This window comes from Herpailurus yagouaroundi, unplaced genomic scaffold (genome assembly GCF_014898765.1).
Source record: "Herpailurus yagouaroundi ecotype Mexico unplaced genomic scaffold, PumYag 28, whole genome shotgun sequence".
Classification (NCBI taxonomy): domain Eukaryota; kingdom Metazoa; phylum Chordata; class Mammalia; order Carnivora; family Felidae; genus Herpailurus; species Herpailurus yagouaroundi.
Window position 1 is genome coordinate 24,979,233 of NW_024412376.1, and position 18,460 is coordinate 24,997,692.

The window sequence follows — 18,460 nt, forward strand, 5'->3', positions numbered from 1 at the left end:
GGCACTTGATTAAATATCTCCTCCTCTCTCCTGGGATTCAGTTCTCAATCTTAGCAGGGCAATCTTGCTTCTTTTCCCAACGACAGATCATTTTCCCTTGGTAAGGAAGTGTAAGGGCTGAGTAGCTCCAACTGCTACTCTGTATGCTAACAGTGCATCACCTACTCGTGAGCAGTAACCAATGCCCTATTCTTACTTCTTACTCTCTCCTTCTTCTGTTACTAGCAGATGAATTATTTTATAGCAAAGAAAGCTCACTGAATCTCCATGGGCTACAAGAAGGCGCATTCAAATCTGCCAAAAGGTTAAACAAAATTTAACATTTTCTTTATAAGGTGGACACAATCTTTTGTCAAATTCGACAGACACGCGTGCCCTCTACACATACCAAGCAGCATACTCCATAAGAATCTGTTACCGAAGTCAAACTCTAAGCTGCCAGAACATTAAAGTGCAGCAGACTTCAACCGACCCAGGCAGCCCCGATGCAGAATTTCTTTCACCTTTGGCATGTACTTCAACGGGCATCCCCCTTTGCCCTCTGCTCTCCCCAGCATTTGCTGTTATTTACTTAAGACTTTCTCAATTGATTGTTAAAATGGCAGCACAGTTGCCAAATCCTACATTCAGGTGCTGTTGTGTGCTCTCCTCTTTTTTTAATCGATCAACATTTCTCGAACTCCTATAACACAGGAGGCATCCATCACATCAGATGTGCAAAGGATATGGAGGAAAATACAGAGAATAGGAAAATCCCAGCCTGCCCTGCAGGCAGCTTAGCCGCTCATGACCTGCAGGCCTTTGATCATATTAATAACCCTCGCTGTGCCTCTGTTTCAGGCTGAGAGATTAGCATGAGCAAAGGTACAATAGTACATAGTGCAAAATAGGTAACTTTGGCTAAAAAGAGGTAGCAGCACATAGTAGCCTGTGCTAAGGAGTGATAGAGACGAGTGTTACAGAACCCACCGTGGGGAGAGTGGGGAGAGGTTGCGGTCACCTGAAGCGGGAATAAGACCTTATAGGAGTAAGGAGGGGGCGGTGGAGGGAGGCTTGAGCCGGGTCCTTAAAAGTAGGGAAAGGTACGGAGTTTTTAACAGAACGAATAGCTAACGTTTATTGCCCACAGCAACACATACATACCTTCACATGGAGGATCTTACTTAATCCTCACAAAACTCCTATGAATTACTATTATCCTCATTTCATACGTGAGGAAATGGGTTTAGAGGAAGAGGAGGGGAAAAGGCTTTCCAGAAAGTGAAATGACTTATCTGGAGCAAAGGAATGAGACCTGCTATGAGGGCATCTGCGGCTTTGTCTCTCCTGTTCCTGTCCCTGCAGTGCTGGTTTCAGTCCATGAGCAAGCAGCTCCTGTGTTTACGTGTCCTGTGATCCTCTTCTCTGCCACCAGCCCTTTCCTTTCCATACACAGCGAGCATGCATCTGTCCCCGGAGTTTTGCTTATTTTCCTAGTAGGCTTAAGGTAATTTCAGTTAGTGCATTTTAGCCTCCCACATCCCCTTGCTTTTGACACGTGGACTTCAGCAGTACTCTAAAGACATGTCAAATGGTCCTCTAGTGATTTTATATAAGAATGTCAGCATTTGCCAGTACCCTGCCATTCATGTGACCAATGGCATGCCACTATTCCGAACATTGGCAGAGATGCCAGTCTTTTAGAATGGATTGGGAGTTAAATCCTCAGAGATGAACATACAACCCTCTGCCCCCTTGCTCACGAATGGTTTCGGGTCTTTCTCCAGCTGGGGGGATATGGGACTTGAACATGGATTTAACCGCCCTAGGCTTTACGGAAGAGCCTAAGAAATGGGAGATGTGGGACAGGGGAGGTCTCGTGACACACTGCAAACCCAGGCTTTTTTAAAGGTCTAAATGTCTTTAGCCAGGATATGTAGAAGAGTGAGATACTAGTTCACTGGGACAACACAGATGTAACTCTAACATTCATTTTGGCTACAATATTAACCTCAAGCTTTCAAATTACTTCATTACCACTATCTTTACTTTTGGTAAAATCCAAAATAGATAACCCAAGAAACAGAATATTTTGCTATTTTCTAGAGTAGGAGAGCTATGTATTTTATTTGTACTCGTCTTCTTACTTGTTTCATTTTTGTCTGTCAAGTGTAATAGAGAAGATAGTTTAATCCAGGGAATTTTAAGAGGTCTGGCCAGTAAATCATATTAAAATGTATTTGTACTAAAGTGTTGCGTGAGCCTTGCTTTCTGGGTAGCTACTGGTTTAGAACTTTCTTCTCAAAAGCCTGTACATAATGACAAGGGAAATTTTGGAGACCCATCCCCTGAGATTTTTATAGAAGATGCAAGTCTCCAGTGTAGTGAGCGTAGTAGCCACAAGCACGGCTTCTGAAGTCAAAAGGCTAGCCCTGTGACCTTGAGTCACTTAACCTCTCAGACAATGCCCTCATAGAGAGACGGAGAGAATGGCATTTGCCTCAGAGACTTAAATGAAATCATACATTAAAAGCTCATGGCAGAAGTCAGGGTATACATTAAGTGCTCAGTAAGTTAACTAGTATGAAAAGAATGAATGAGGTGAACCAAGGTGTTTAGCACCATTTCCAACAGTAGATGTCACCCTCCTCCCAAGTACTGAGCCAAAACGTCTGTGCATTCCATGCACATTAGAGAACAGAGGGTAGAGAATAAAATTTCCTACAGATAGCTTATAATTAAACGGCACGATTTTAAGTACAGCCCCCAGATCACTGTTTGAGAATTAAGAGCTAACATTTAAACCACGCCCACACAGGAAGGGAAAGGGATAGAAAGAATGAAAAGGGTCATATGGTCTAGGTACAAATTAGAAAACATGGTCTAGCAGAATAGTCTCAGTTCAACTTTCTGAATCCTTATTTGAATCTCTTTATGTTTGCAAAAGAAGGAAAAGAAACTTACCCAAAAATGGCTCCATATTATAAATAACAATTTGGTAGAATTATCAACTCTTTGAGTTGAAATCTAGGTATGAGATTAAATCAGCTCTAAAAAGTTTAGTTCTATTCTTCCATCTGCACAGAAAACATACACCTTCAAAACAGAGAAAAGAGCTGTCTCAATATCCTCCATCTTATTAGCTCAATGGAATTGCATGCAATCATAGCCTTATAAATACATGTTGAAACTGCCAAAGAAGTTCAGCAAATGAAGCACTTAAAAAAGAATTACTCCTTTTATTACAAAACTTAATAATTTAACGATTTCTGTACTTTTCTTTATAAGAATAAAAAATGACAGCTGACACTCAAAACCAGAAACCAGATAATCAGACAAAAAAAAAAAATCACATTTATTTCAACAGTTCAAAGTGCAAATACAGCAAGTCAGTCCACAATGTTTCAAGATACAGTTTTAAGTATAATGAAAACTTGATCTACAAAAATGAAAGGGTAAACAGCAGAAATAAAGCTCAATTTTTTTTAAAAATTCAAGTAACCCAAAAACCCTTAGACTAAAATATTCCACTTATGACGATTCAGAAATGCCTTCATTTATGGACACCAGTAGTATTTTGCAATCCAAAAGGACTTCTCAAAGAAAGAGAATCACCCCAAACCGGTCAGCTTAGGACAAGAGTGGAGGTTCTTGGTGCGGGCTCTTCCTGATTTGGCGGCCTCACTGACACTGTCAACTGATGTGGTCCAACCCATGATACTTTGATGTTTAGGCAAATTCTAAAAAATGTGTGAAGTTCAATATGAGGCCAACACCCTGCTAAGAGTTTTTTAAACGGCCCCCATAGATTTAAAAGATTTTATAGACCAATTTTCACTTCAAGACTATGGTGTTATTGGGGGAAAGACATAGATTAATACTTCTTCCATTACTTCGCACCTTTCCGTAAGGTTAGCAACGTGGCCTTTGAAACTTCCTTGTGACAATCGTCCTTCAGTACCTATTTACTTATTTCCACACATACAGAACTTTTATATAGAGTAGAAAAAGTTCCCACTAGGAAGATAATTAAAGGTTGTTAATGTTCCTTGTATCACCTGGCAGCCAAGACACGTTTATTTCTGCTCCGCAGAAGCAATGTTAGCTACTTGCTTCAATTCAGGAAAGTGTATCTTCAGAAAGGCTTAGATGAGATATTTATTTACTCGGTCTTTTTTCCAACCTTCTTCATCTTTTCATTATAGGCAATAAATTGAGAGTCTGTTCCAAAAATTCTATCCCACCATGTAAATGTTGAAGCATAATTTCCGATGAAGTTCATATGGTGGAAATCATGATGCCGAGAACCAGCATAGAAAGGGATCAGATTTAAAGGGTTGAGAGGAATGTCATAACCACTGAAATAAAAATGATAAAGATTATGAAGGAAATAAACCCAATTCAAACCCACTGACATTTTCATTGACAGTCATCTGCCTGTTAACTAATTCGAGTAACATTCCATGTCACCTAAGTCACATTTATTTCCGACATGTTTACAAAGACAAAACCTCACAGAAAAATGGTACATATTCTAGAAACCATTTCAAGAAATTAAAATAAAAACCTTAATAGATCTTCGGAACTTAATTTTATATATCATGGGATCAGAGAGAGGGCTTATAGTAATGAATCTTTAGACACAGCCTTTCAAGAATTATTTTTCTTTTCTGTTTTAGAGGAGCTTTCTCACCACAGTTTGTAATGCCCATAAAAGTATGTGTCCTTTAGGAAAAGTTAAATGAAAGGAGTTACTGGGGACTCCTGGGTGGCTCAGTCAGTTAAGTGTCCAACTTTTGATTTCAGCTCAGGTCACGATCTCACGCTTCATGAGATGGAGCCCCGCATTGGGCTCTGTGCTGACACCACGGAGCCTGCTTGGAATTCTCTCCCTCCCTCTCCCCTCCCTCTCTCTCAAAAGAAAATAAATAAACAAAAATTCTAAAAAACAAAACATATGTAACAAACAAGGCTAACATGAACCAAGAGGTTACAAGACATATAACCTAACAAAAATGGGCAAATGATATAAAAGGGTTACTCAAAGAAGACAAAACACATCTACTGATGAGCACACACAGACGCACAGCCTCTCAAGTCCCTGAAGAAATGCAGATCACAATACTGAAAACTCTTCAGTTCTCTTAAGGACAAAGAGTAAAAGACTGTATCTATCCGGCTTGGAAGGTGTTGCGGGAGGGCAAGCATTCTCATATATACTCCTCCTGGGAATGTAAATAGGGACCCTTTTGGAAGGCAGTTGGGCAGTATCAATCAAAATTTTATTTTACTTGACCAAGCAATACATGACTACATTCTAACTGTAAAAATGACAACTGCCAGAGACAGGAATGTAAAAAAAAAAAAAAAAAAAAATTGTTTATCCAATGATTATGTTCTCATGTTTCCTTTAAATAAAAATAACAAAACTAATGTGTCTTACTAGTCTGCTTAGAAAGATCGGGGCGCCTGGGGGGACTCAGTCGGTTAAGCATCCAACTTTGGCTCAGGTCATAATCTCGTGGTTTGTGACTTCGAGCCCCGCGTTGGGCTCTGTGCTGACCGCTCGGAGCCTGAAGCCTGCTTCAGATTCTGTGTCTCCCCCTCTCTCTGCCCCTCCCATGCTCATGCTCTGTCTCCGAATAATAAGTAAACGTTAAAAAAAATTTTAAAAAAGATAATCTTATGACTATGAAAACAAAGATATATTTTGATACCTTATACCTAAATAGAAACCATAGCTCACCTATGGACGTCAATAGTTTCCATCAAACGAATGGTCACCCATGCCCAAAGGAAAATGACATGATCACATAAAAGCATGATTCCAATAAAAAATCCAGTTCCGAGAATCAGAGTTTCCAAGGGATGTGCATATTCAGCTTCCATTCCAAATGGAGCCTAAAATAAATAGGTAAGAATTACTTAATGTGTTGTGACTGTTAATTTTATGTGTCAGCTTAGCTAGGCTACAGTGCCCAACAGTTTGGTCAAATACCAGTCTGGATACTGTTGTGAAAGTACTTTTTTGATGTGACCAACATTTAAGTGAGGAGACTTTGAGTAAAGGAGATTACTCTCCATACTGCAAGTGCTCTTTATCCAATCAGTCGAAGACCTTAAAAGCAAAGACTGAGGCTTCTCAAGGAAGAAAGGATTCTCAAGACTGAAATACAGAAACCCTGCTCAAATTTCCAGCCTGTGGTCTGTCCTACGCATTTCAGACTTGCCAGGCCCCACAATCACATGAGCCAATTCCCTAAAATAAATCTGTGTGTATCTCCTATTGATTTTGTTTCTCTGGAGAACCATGACTAATACATAACATTAAATATATTCTAATTTGTTTAGACATATGGTTTTATAATATTATATTGTTTCTTTTTGTAATGACAGTATACCTAGCTGAAGATATATAAACAATAACCGTAATTCTCAATAAAAACATTTTTGTGGGGGCCTGGATGGCTTAGTTGGTTGAGTTCAACTCTTGATTTCAGCTCATGATTTCATGGTTCATGAGTTTGAGCCCCGTGTTGGGCTCTATGCTGACAGTGCATAACCTGCTTGGGATTCTCTCTCCCTTTCTCTCTGACCCTCCCCTGCTTGCTCATGCGTGCGCACGCTCTCGCTCGCGCTCTCTCTCTCTCTCTCTCTCTCTAAAATAAAGAAAACTTAAAGCAAACATCTTTTTGTTTCTACCAAACATCAAAAGGTCTAAAGATGTCCTTAATAAAATCTTAATAACTGCCTTTAATGGTGTTAGATAAAAACATTAAACAACTTAAACTCTAATTTTGGTTTATGCAGTTGAAATTGTTCTGCCCAGAAAAGGACACTTGATTTAGCAGACCATGTAATCAAGATCAATGTGGAACACATTGACATAACCAGTTGGACAAAAGTACATGAAAGCAGTTCTGATCAAATCAGTTTTTGTGGAGGCCAGAATGAGGTGGAAATGTGTTAATCAAACAAGTCAGTAATTGTTTCAGAAGTTTAAAGATGAAAGGTTCATTGTTTTGGGATCCAATTTAAATGACTTTAACATCACTATGGCCTCTATTAATCTGCCACATACCAACTGTGATAGGATAGTGCTCTGGTCCCAAAGATGAGTGACTGAACTATTTCATATAACATTTTTCTTGAAAATTTATAGAACTGGTTGTATGTATGTGCGTGTGTGTGTATTATGGTCTTAACATGTTCATGCCAAATAAAAAGCAATACAAACATCACTGACAGTTTCTTAAAAGCTTGAAGAAAAACATTTTGCCTCTAATAGAAAAAAAAAAATTCTAACATACCTGAAACTCATGATGAACTTTATGAATATATTTATATATTCTTTTATGATGTAAGAGCCTATGCAGAAAATAGTGCCAGGTATCTTCAATCACTGCGCAGCCTAAGCATTTTACCAACAGCAGACACCTTTAAGATGAAAATACTGTAATGAGTATACAATAACTTACTTAAACAATCTAGATTTCTCCTTGGGATCACTGCTTGAGGAATTACATGAAACCAAATACCCACTAACCACCTGACCTAACTGGATACACTGACCAGCAAACTCTCAGAACTGATAAGTACAACGTGACTATATTATAGCTGGTATTATAATACCTCTGAAGAAGGGGTAAAGAGATCGACACTGTACCAATTCTAATTCATTTTTTAAAAATGCACATGTATAGGGGTGCCTGGCTGGTTCAGCAGGTAGAACACGTAACTCTTGATCTCAGGGTTGTGACTTTGAGCTCCACATTGCTCCACTTAAAAAAAAAAAAAAAAAAACTGAAAAAATTTCACATGTATAAAATCAGAGTGAAACAAAATCCAAAACTTCTAGGAAAGGAATAATACTGATGAAGGACTTGAACTGAGATTATTAAGAGTTAAAATCATCACTTCTTTTCCACCAAAGAGAGGGTCATAAGGGCAAGGGGCAAAAACATTTTATATACAAATGAACACATACACAACGCTTTTATACGTTAAACATATATTACAAAGAAAAGAAAAAGTGTACACCTAATAGTGGTATATCTGTATTTGGGTATGTCAGGAGCAAACAGTTGAACACAAATATTATTTGAACACAAATACTTGTGCTCAGATAATATAGATGTGTCTATATGGACACAACTTTTATAAATCTCACAATTACTCTCTTCTCTTTTCATTCATTTTGGACTTAAAATGTAACAGAGTTTTTCTTGGTTGAAGCATATGGATCTGTATACAGTCACATAAAGGGTGCTACTAAAACTTCTGATGTAAGAAATCACTTTCCAATAAAGTATTACATTAAAATACAGAGAGATAAAAAATGGGAACATTTTAAGTTTCTACTAATGGTTTACTTTTCTACATTGTATCTACTTCTAAAGTTTAGAATAAACATTAACCAAATGAAGAAAGAAGATCAACATTAAGGATATTTTAACTAGATAATAAACCATGACTGAGTATCAAAATCAAATCTTTATCTACATACCATCTTGGCATTCTTTCCCAATCATAAGGAATATTAAAATACTCTGTAAAATAATAAGTTCCACATATCAAAGGAAGCTGGATACAAAAGTGATTAAAGAGAAGTACTTTAAAACATTTCCACTGGTTTTCCCATGTTTCTGGTTTATCCTAGGGAGAAAAATCGTAGTATTTAGTATTGTGTCGGTAATTTGACCTGAAAATCAGAGTGAATTCTAATTATTTCTGTAATGTTTCTATGTGACCTTAATTCTACGTTATTTAATTAATCTTATATTACAGTGACTATGTTGCAATAAGCAAGGGCCAGGAATCACAGCACCCTCCCCTTCTAAATTCTTGACAACTATGGTAATGAGTTAAAATAGGTGAAGAAACTGTTCCCAAACAAACCCAGGAATAAAGGTCACAAACAAACTGAAAAAAAAAAAAAACCGCACAAAAAAACACCACACCGTGAATCACTCTTCTGTCTTTGCTGCCCACAGAGCCCTCGCTTCTGTCAGCAGGAATTTCAGAGAAGACATGTGTTATGCTGAGATCACAGGCAGGTTCTCCGAGCTGTCATACAGACCGCACTGAAAACCTGGATTACGGAGGTGAAGTGATGCCTCCAGCCATTTAGCGGTACTCAGAAATAAGTGTATTCCCAGAAATAAGTGGATTTTTGTCATATCCAATGACAGAATTATAACTCTCTGAGCTGGAAGAACGTCAGAAATGAGTCCGGTGGTTCCCAAAGAATGGAGAGCTACTGCCCACAGATGACATTCAGAGATGAAAGTCAAAATGAGAAAAGTGAGATCAATGTTGTAAAAATGTTCAGAAAACCTCATCAGGATATCGACTTGGTTAGCAAGCCATATAAAAAATCTAAATTTATTCGATTTAAAGGGCTGCAGTTAGATAAGAAAAGGTGCTTCTGGTTTCATAAAAAGACGGTGATAATATTTAATAGTTATTGGTTTGTTTTGCATGTCCTTACTTAAAAATCCAGACAGCTGCCAGTCAAACTTTTTTAACTAAACCATAATATCCCAAGCAAGGAAACTACTGCTCAGCAGTAGAAGCCCAGAGAGGTCTGCTACCTTGCCCAGGATCACACGGGCAGGGACCCGAACTAGGACTAACTAAAATCTAGGTCTCCAGTTCTGGTCTTAAAATTCTCTTTTTTGTTGCTCTTAAAATCCCTTGAGTTATCTTCTCTAACAAAAAAAAGAAAAAGCATTTAATAGATAACCAACCTAGAGAGCCAGCCTCCAATCTCAGGGCCACCATCACTAGCTAACTAGCTCTGAGATGCTCACAACTCTGTTTCCTCAACAATAAAATGAAGGGATTAGACAAGATAATTATTAATTAGCTATCTCTACTCTGAGATTATCTGACCTCCTTACTCCAAACCTCCAGTCTGTGACTGGGGACAAAATAAATTAAAGAGCCTAGCTTGGGCAAATTTTCCCTACAAATTCCATTTAACAGACTTTTAATATCCTAGCTTGAATGTGATGCCCTAATTTAGCTGCAGAAATTAACACACAAATCAGTCAACTATAAAATCACATGGTTAAAGTGTACATAAATTAGTTTAAAAGATAATGAACAATGGGGGAGACTGTGGGGGGGGGGGGTAATCTGCTTGGAATTCTCTCCCTCCTCTCTCTGGCCCTCCCCTTGCTAGCTCTCTCTCAAAATAAATAAATAAACAAACAAACAAACAAACAAACAAACAAACATTAGAAAAAAAGATAACGAACAATCAAAAACTCCTACCTAGTGGAACATCAGAGTTTACTGTATTTTACACTTTACATATCACTGCATCCTAATATGAAGGAATACCATTATTAGGACAATCGAATGTTTTTAGTATACGTGTCCCTGAGGAAAACTGCTAGAGAACTACGAAGACGTGATGTTCTGTAAATTTCCCTCTCACTAGTGAGCATGCGCACTGACTATCCTAGTCTATCCTGTTTGAAACTGCTCTCCTCACCGCCAGCAACCTTCTTCCTGTGCCCACAAACAAGGGTTTCAGGGCTTTTGCCTTCAAAATGCATAAACCTGTAATTAACTGTACTGATTCTGTTGCTTGTTTTTAAACCCTTTTATCTTATGAGAACATGTACTGATTTACCAACACAGTTCATTTTGTATCAAAAAGCTCAAAGCAGAGATTTTGATGGTGTTGAACCTCAAAGGAAGACAAGACAGCATGAGGCCATATACCCGCCCTTTCCATTTCTAAGTCCACCTGTAACCAACTAGACAATTACTTGTACGGTCTTTTGCCACCTTTTAAAGTCATTCATAAAACACTGACTGAAAAAGGTCTTCTTCTCTCTGGAAAAGTGACCACCCTCTGACCAGTGAGTCAAGTGCGGAGGGCAGAAGGAAGACAGGGACACTTTGGCCTGGCCAGACATACCATGATTCAGCCCTATAAGCAAACAAATCAAGAGGTGACACACTCTAGTCAGAATCATCCCAAACATGCATGAAGACAGACATCCAAATTGAACTCTGCCTTTCAAAGCAGGCCCTGTTATAAAAAGCATTTTGGAACTTCTGTCCTTAATTTAGGGTAAGAGAATACTCCCCTTTGGGCATGTCCCTTTTTCCTTCCTCTCCAATCTTTTTGTTCTTCCCTTGGCTTACAGTCTAGTCGCCTGATCGCCTGCAGTATCCCCGGACAGGATCAATGATGGCCTTTGCGTGAGCACTTAAACTCACTGGGAGAGGCAGCGGGGCAAACAGACCCATGGGGGAGAAGGTGCACACCGCCTGCCACCTGACGGGTACTTAGTAAGTGCAAATTAGTCTCCACAAAGGAACACTCTCAAATGTTCTACCAAGACCACGTGTCCTTGAGTTTTAGTTTGGCATGACTTTTTAGAAAAGTAAACAGCAAGCATTAGAAACTATCATGGGGGGGGCGCCTGGGTGGCGCAGTCGGTTAAGCGTCCGACTTCAGCCAGGTCACGATCTCGCGGTCCGTGAGTTCGAGCCCCGCGTCAGGCTCTGGGCTGATGGCTCGGAGCCTGGAGCCTGTTTCCGATTCTGTGTCTCCCTCTCTCTCTGCCCCTCCCCCGTTCATGCTCTGTCTCTCTCTGTCCCAAAAATAAATAAAACGTTGAAAAAAAAAAAATTAAAAAAGAAACTATCATGGGTTTGCCAAGTGCTGATAAAGCATCTCTAATAAGCTAGTCCAGACTCTTTGCTGGGACCCCTGTCACACTCTAGTTGACACTCTGGTAGAGCTCACCATTTTCCCTGTGATTGAAAAGCAGCACTGTGTGTATCTCAACACTTTGTCATGCACGGTGGGATCTCAAGAAATTTAGTGCACTAAAACAAGTATCTAGAAACTAGGGGCCTCAGGACTTCCTCATTTGGGATGACATGAATGCTGCTCAACCACTACCATATTATTTAAGGAAAAAACAAAACGTTTAATAACCCCAATCAAGATCTTAGAATATTAACATACTCTTAGCAGCTGAGACATCAGGGGTAGGAGCGAATTGCAAATTATCTACAAATCCCCATAACTTTCCTTTCCAGCTAGTTTAAGAGATTAAAATTTCTAAGCCCAAATTAGACATCTAATGAAAAGTATAATATAACAAATTATTCTTGAAACATTAGCAATAACAATCTAGGGCTGTGCTGTCCAATATGGTAGAACTAGAAATGTGTGGCTATTGAATGTTTTAAATATGGCTAGTCTAAACTGAGATGGGCTAAAATTAATGTAAAATACACAATCGATTTCAAAGTCTTATTGTGAGAATAAGAACATAAAGTATCTCATTAAGTACTTTTATATTGATTACTTAAGATGATAATAGTTTAGATTTATTGTATTAAATGAAGCATAATACTAAAATTAATTCCCCTATTTCTTTATACTTTTTTATGTATTCTATCAGAAAATATAAAATTATGCATGTTCCTTCACTGAATTTCCATCGGACAGCCGTGATCTAGATTCTCTCAAAACAAAGTTATATTTACTTTTAAAACATTCCACATCAATGATAACATTCCACTGTAAGTCCATCACACTCACCTTCTGAATTTTGTACTTTTTCATGTAAGGTATAAATTGAAACAGAAATCCAGGTAAACAGAACAAGAAATAAAGCGCCTCATGAACTATCAAAGATCCCCATGTTGCAATCTGGAATTTCGTGTAATTATTCAACATATAGTTCCAAGCATTTTTAAATGGTTCTTGTAGAGGGTTCTCAGGTAACAGTGAATCTACATACTCCACAGCCAAGGATGCCGAACTAAAGATGCTGATACTTTCATTTGTTGCCATTTTTCAAATCTCTGCAGAAAGCCTTAGAATTCTGGAAAAATAGACAAATAAATAAATACATAAAACAGTGAAATTCCAGCAAAATAATTTTTAAAATTCATCTTCTGATAATTTTTAAAACAAAAAATACTAAATAAGTACCAATTCTCAGATCCTAAACATGTGATTAAAAAAAAAAAAAAGTCAACTACTAGATGTCATCACCGTGTCCATTTGAGGACACTGATTTAAAAGCCACACGTTAAGTTTCAAGAGCAGGATCTAAAAGAACACTGGACAAAGAATTTCAGACTATATTTATTGATTTTTTTTCCAATATATGAAATTTATTGTCAAATTGGTTTCCATACAACACCCAGTGCTCATCCCAAAAGGTGCCCTCCTCAATACCCATCCCCCACCCTCCCCTCCCTCCCACCCCCCATCAACCCTCAGTTTGTTCTCAGTTTTTAAGAGTCTCTTATGCTTTGGCTCTCTCCCACTCTAACCCCCTTTTTTTTTTCCTTCCCTTCCCCCATGGGTTTCTGTTAAGTTTCTCAGGATCCACATAAGAGTGAAACCATATGGTATCTGTCTTTCTCTCCATGGCTTATTTCACTTAGCATCACACTCTCCAGTTCCATCCACGTTGCTACAAAGGGCCATATTTCATTCTTTCTCATTGCCACGTAGTACTCCATTGTGTATATAAACCACAATTTCTTTATCCATTCATCAGTTGATGGACATTTAGGCTTTTTCTACAATTTGGCTATTGTTGAGAGTGCTGCTATAAACATTGGTGTACAAGTGCCCCTATGCATCAGTACTCCTGTATCCCTTGGGTAAATTCCTAGCAGTGCTATTGCTGGGTCATAGGGTAGGTCTATTTTTAATTTTTTGAGGAACCTCTACACTGTTTTCCAGAGTGGCTGCACCAGTTTGCATTCCCACCAACAGTGCAAGAGGGTTCCCGTTTCTCCACATCCTCTCCAGCATCTATAGTCTCCTGATTTGTTCATTTTGGCCACTCTGACTGGCGTGAGGTGATATCTGAGTGTGGTTTTGATTTGTATTTCCCTGATGAGGAGCGACGTTGAGCATCTTTTCATGTGCCTGTTGGCCATCCAGATGTCAGACTATCTTTAAAGAGACTTTTCACTGTGGTCTCCTTGGAAAAACTTGTAATTTCAATTAGCAATAATGGAGTTTGAGTGTCACTTAAAACCAAAAAAAAAAAAACAAAACAAAACAAACAAGAAAACATCTGCCAAATAAGACTACATAAAAATTAAATACTTCTGACTGGGGAATAAATAATTATAAGTAAAGTCAAAGATCAAATGACAAACTGGAAAAAATATTTCCAACACTCATGACAAAAGGCTGCCAAGTGTGCTTTAAAGAAAGACTAAAAACCCAACAGAAAAATGACAAAAGACATTCCCAAGGAGTTCATGGAAAAATAAATATAATACAAATGTTCACTAAACAAATATGCAGCTCAGTTCCACTCAAAGAAATATATCCTAAACCAAAAATCTTTAAAAGTTTCATGGTGCTCAGGACCCAGTATTGGTAACACACTTTGGGGAAACAGGCGTCATTATACATTGCTAATGGAAGGATTACTATGTCTGAGGAAAAATTCACAATATTTGTCACAATTAAAAATAAATACACCCTTTGATCCAGCAATTTTCTTACTCAGGTACAAAGACAGTGACACTAAGACTGAAGGAAGCATTGCTTATAGCAGCCAAAACAAAGAAAAAAGAAAAACAACATAAATAAGTCCATCAACAAGAAAGGAGTTAAGTAAACCCTAAGTCCTTTCACAGGCAATAATACAGCCACTTAAAAGAACAAGGAAAATCTGTATGTTCTTCATAGAAGGATGTCTAAGATACAATGTTAAATGAAACAGCAAGTTGTAGAATAATACCCATAAACAAGAGCCCCCCCACTTTGTTTCTGTGAAAACGTTATATATTTATCTGTGTGTGTGCACACGTACACACACACACACACACACACACACACACACACACACACGATGTATGGAAGGATATCCAGGAAACAATTGAGAGTGGTGACCTTTAGAGGAAGAGATCAAGAGGAAAAGATGCACACTCTTGTCCATGTGCACACACGGGATGAGGGGCGGCGAGGCAGGAGGAGAAAAATTCTACTTTCCATTTTACACCTTTTTGCAATTATAATTTTCTCATGAATATACTTTACCTATATAATAAATAAGCATAATGGGTCACGAAATCAAAAAAGAAAAACTTACAAAGAATGTTACTTTCCTTAAAATGTCCCCTGTTGTTCCTAATGTGCAAATTATGAAGGACAACTTTAAAGACAAATCGTTTAAAGCCTCAGAAGCATTCTTTTTTTTTTTTTTTAATGTTTATTTATTTTTGAAGCAGAAAGAGAAAGACAGTGCGAGCAGAGGAGGAGCAGAGAGAATCCGAAGCAGCTCCAGGCTCTAAGCTGCCAGCACAGAGCCCGACACGGAGCTAGAACACGAACGGTGAGATCATCACCTGAGCTGAAGTCGGACGCTTAACCCACTGAGTCACCCAGGTGCCCCAGAAGCACTCTTAATAGTGCTCAAAATGCCCCACTCCCAATGCTGACCTCTCACTGTGCCTCATAGAGGATACTGGGGAGCTCAGTCAACTTGCTCAGGTCTCTGAATTCACTTTGTATCCTTAGTTCTTTTGTCCTACTCATTCTCAAATGGCTTATACTCTGGGACTACAGTTACATCCTGGCCATTCCAACCTCAAAACTTCTCTTTTCTCACTCACCCTCTCTGGGAATGACTAGGGTTTTGTTCCCTTCTTACCTTAAGAACTAGTCTGTCACTTATCCTTTCTTACTTTTCATCTTGCCCTCTTCACTGAGTCCATTCCTTCAAGTTTAGAAAACATACTCACGTCTTCATACTCGTACTTTCACAAGAAAGTCTTCCTTTCTTGTGAAAAGTCTTCCTAACCTGTATCCCCCACTTCCCCAAGCCACTGTCCCACTTTTCTTCTTTGAACCAACCTCTTTTTTCTCTAGGGAGAAATCAACAAAAAGCCTCTCCCTGCTTTGTTCGCATCCAAACACGTCACTCAACTACTTGCAATCTAGCTCCCATTCACGCCAAGGTGTCTTCAGTCTCCTAACTCACAAGATAAAAGCATTCCAATCCTCATTTTTCATGAGATCATCACCAAATTTGACAATGCTCAACCAACACCACTTAGTAGCTGTGTGACGTTAAGCAAGTTATAGAACCTCTCTGAACCTCAGTTTTATCATCTGCAAAATGTACAGAATAGTAACTAGAAGGTGGGATCTTTTCATAATGTATGTGTATGTTTATATATATATATCTCATTTATATATATATATATATATCTCATATATGAGATATATATAGAGAGATACACATATCACTACAATGTACACCTTAAATATCTTACCTGTCAATTATACCTCAAAAAGCTGAAAAAAGAAAAATAGTTTCAATGAGTCCAAGACATAATACACGTGAAGTACTTAACTTAGGACCTGACACACAGTAGCTAAGCTAACAATAATTGAGCACTTCCTATATGCCAGGAACTGTGTTCTAAGAGCGCTACATGCTCTCTCTATATTAAAGACTTTAATCCTTCACAAAGCAGGTGATTTTATTATTTCCATCTTATAAATGAAAAACTGAGGTTTAGAAAGAGTAATCAACTTTTTTTAATGTTTATTTTTGAGACATAGAGAGCATGGGGCGGGGGTGGGGGGTGCAAAGAAAGAGGGAGACACAGAATCTGAAACAGGCTCCAGGCTCTGAAAGGTCAGCACAGAACCCAGAACCCAATGCAAGGCTCGAACCCACAAACCGTGAGATCATGACCTGAACCGAAGTTGGACATTCAACCAACTGAGCCACCCAGGTGCCCCAGAGTGAGCAACTTTCTTAACCCAAGTTACAAAAATACTAAGTGGGGGAGACTATGCTCTCATCCACTATGGTCTATTGTAATCATCAATAATAAAGCACACAACAGGGGCGCCTGGGTGGCTCAGTCGGTTAAGTGTCCGACTTCAGCTCAGGTCATGATTTCAGGTGGTGGGTTGGAGCCCCGCGTCTGGTTCTGTGCTGACAGCTTGGAGCCTGGAGCCTGCTTCGGATTCTGTGTCTCCCTCTCTGCCCCTCCCCTGCTCACGCTGTCTCCTTCAAAAATAAATAAACATTAAAAAAAAATTTGTTAAATACGCTGGTATCTATAGTCTTTCTGTCCCTAGCCCTTTCTCCTAAACTCCAGGTTCTGATTATCCAAAACTCTACCGGCCATCTTCAATTACACAGTTCAGAGTCCCATCAAACTCAACATGCCCCAAAATTCAGCCAACTGCTCCCTGTAACCCTGCCCAAATATTCTATCTTCCTTAACCTCTAATTTGGTGAACTGCACCATCATCTACTTAGTCATCTCTGAAAGAATGTTCCCGGTCTCTCCTCTGCTGCCTAGGTCAAGCCTTCAAATTTACCCCAATTTAGAGACTTGTTGTAATTCAGGGGTTTACTCTCCCAACACAAGAAAGGAGAGTGGATACATCTTTGCCAAATGAACAAAACCAAAAAACTAGGAATTAAATTTAAGGAGAGGGGAGGGGAAATAAAGAGTTTTCTTTTCCCTTTTCTTATCCTTGTGCAACCTGATTGGAAGCCTGCTCCATTCTCAGGAAGAAAAAAAAAAAAATGAGTTATCTGTGTATTCTCTGAGAAACTCTGAAGTTTGGCTGAGCACGGTCGGCCAGTGTCGTCCTTTGGCCCATATACATTGGCTGAGCCCGGACTGCAGCAAACAGTTCCCTCATTGGCTGGCGTTGTCCAATCTCTTAGCTTGCCCTCCTTAAACACTACCTTTAAGGTACAACGGCAGGGTCTAGCTAAACAGCAGAGTTAACCCCCCTTCTTTAAAAAAGATGTCAAGGGAATGCATCCCTGAAAGATACAAACCAAGGCCCTGAGCGAGGCGAAACAGGCCCTGCCAGGCCTTCACTCTTCACCTCTCTTATCTCCCACCTTCCCGCTGTATTCTCACACTTCACGTGCAACGGGCACAACACTCCCTTGTTGGTAACGTCCGCCATCCAACTCCTATTCATCCTTCAGTGACCTCCTCTCAGACGCCCTTCCCAACCCCACTACCTCCACTGCACATACGCAAGAGATCTTATCTCCCCAGTAGTGCTTCTGCTTTTGCAAAACTTTCATCACTCCTTCACCCTGTGAACTATCTCCTAATATATCCCGTCTTCGGATGACTGTAAACTTTTAAAGGGCAAGAACCATGCCCCAGCCTAAATTCATCATTTGAGATTTCACACGGTTTTCACCTGTTCCCCTTGCCTTCCGTCCTCACAGCGGGCGCTGGCGCCCAGCGAGCGCGCATCCACGGCCGACCCCGCTCCCCTCAATACCACGGAGCAGCTGGCCGGAGCCCGCCCGCTCCCCCTTCCTGGCCTACCAGTCTCACCTGGACGACCGCGCGGGAACTGCGGGCCACCGTCACCCAGACTCCACCAGGTGCTGCACCTTCGGAACCTGCCTTTCCGGCTCGAGGGTGGAGCTAAGAGCCCGAGGCGGCTTCTTTTGCTGTTATTGGC

General features: G+C 39.5%; 1 protein-coding gene across 1 annotated transcript; it reads right to left on the minus strand.

Annotated features, from left to right (window-relative positions):
• Positions 1 to 3,307: 3,307 nt before the first annotated feature.
• MSMO1 (methylsterol monooxygenase 1) lies at positions 3,308 to 18,460 on the minus strand. Its single transcript, XM_040471076.1, has 6 exons — positions 18,331 to 18,460; positions 12,557 to 12,842; positions 8,486 to 8,634; positions 7,290 to 7,416; positions 5,726 to 5,880; positions 3,308 to 4,337 (listed from the first exon to the last, which is right to left on the minus strand). Exons 2-6 carry the CDS (start codon positions 12,809 to 12,811, stop codon positions 4,142 to 4,144), a joined length of 882 nt encoding a protein of 293 aa, XP_040327010.1. The 5' UTR covers positions 12,812 to 12,842; positions 18,331 to 18,460; the 3' UTR covers positions 3,308 to 4,141.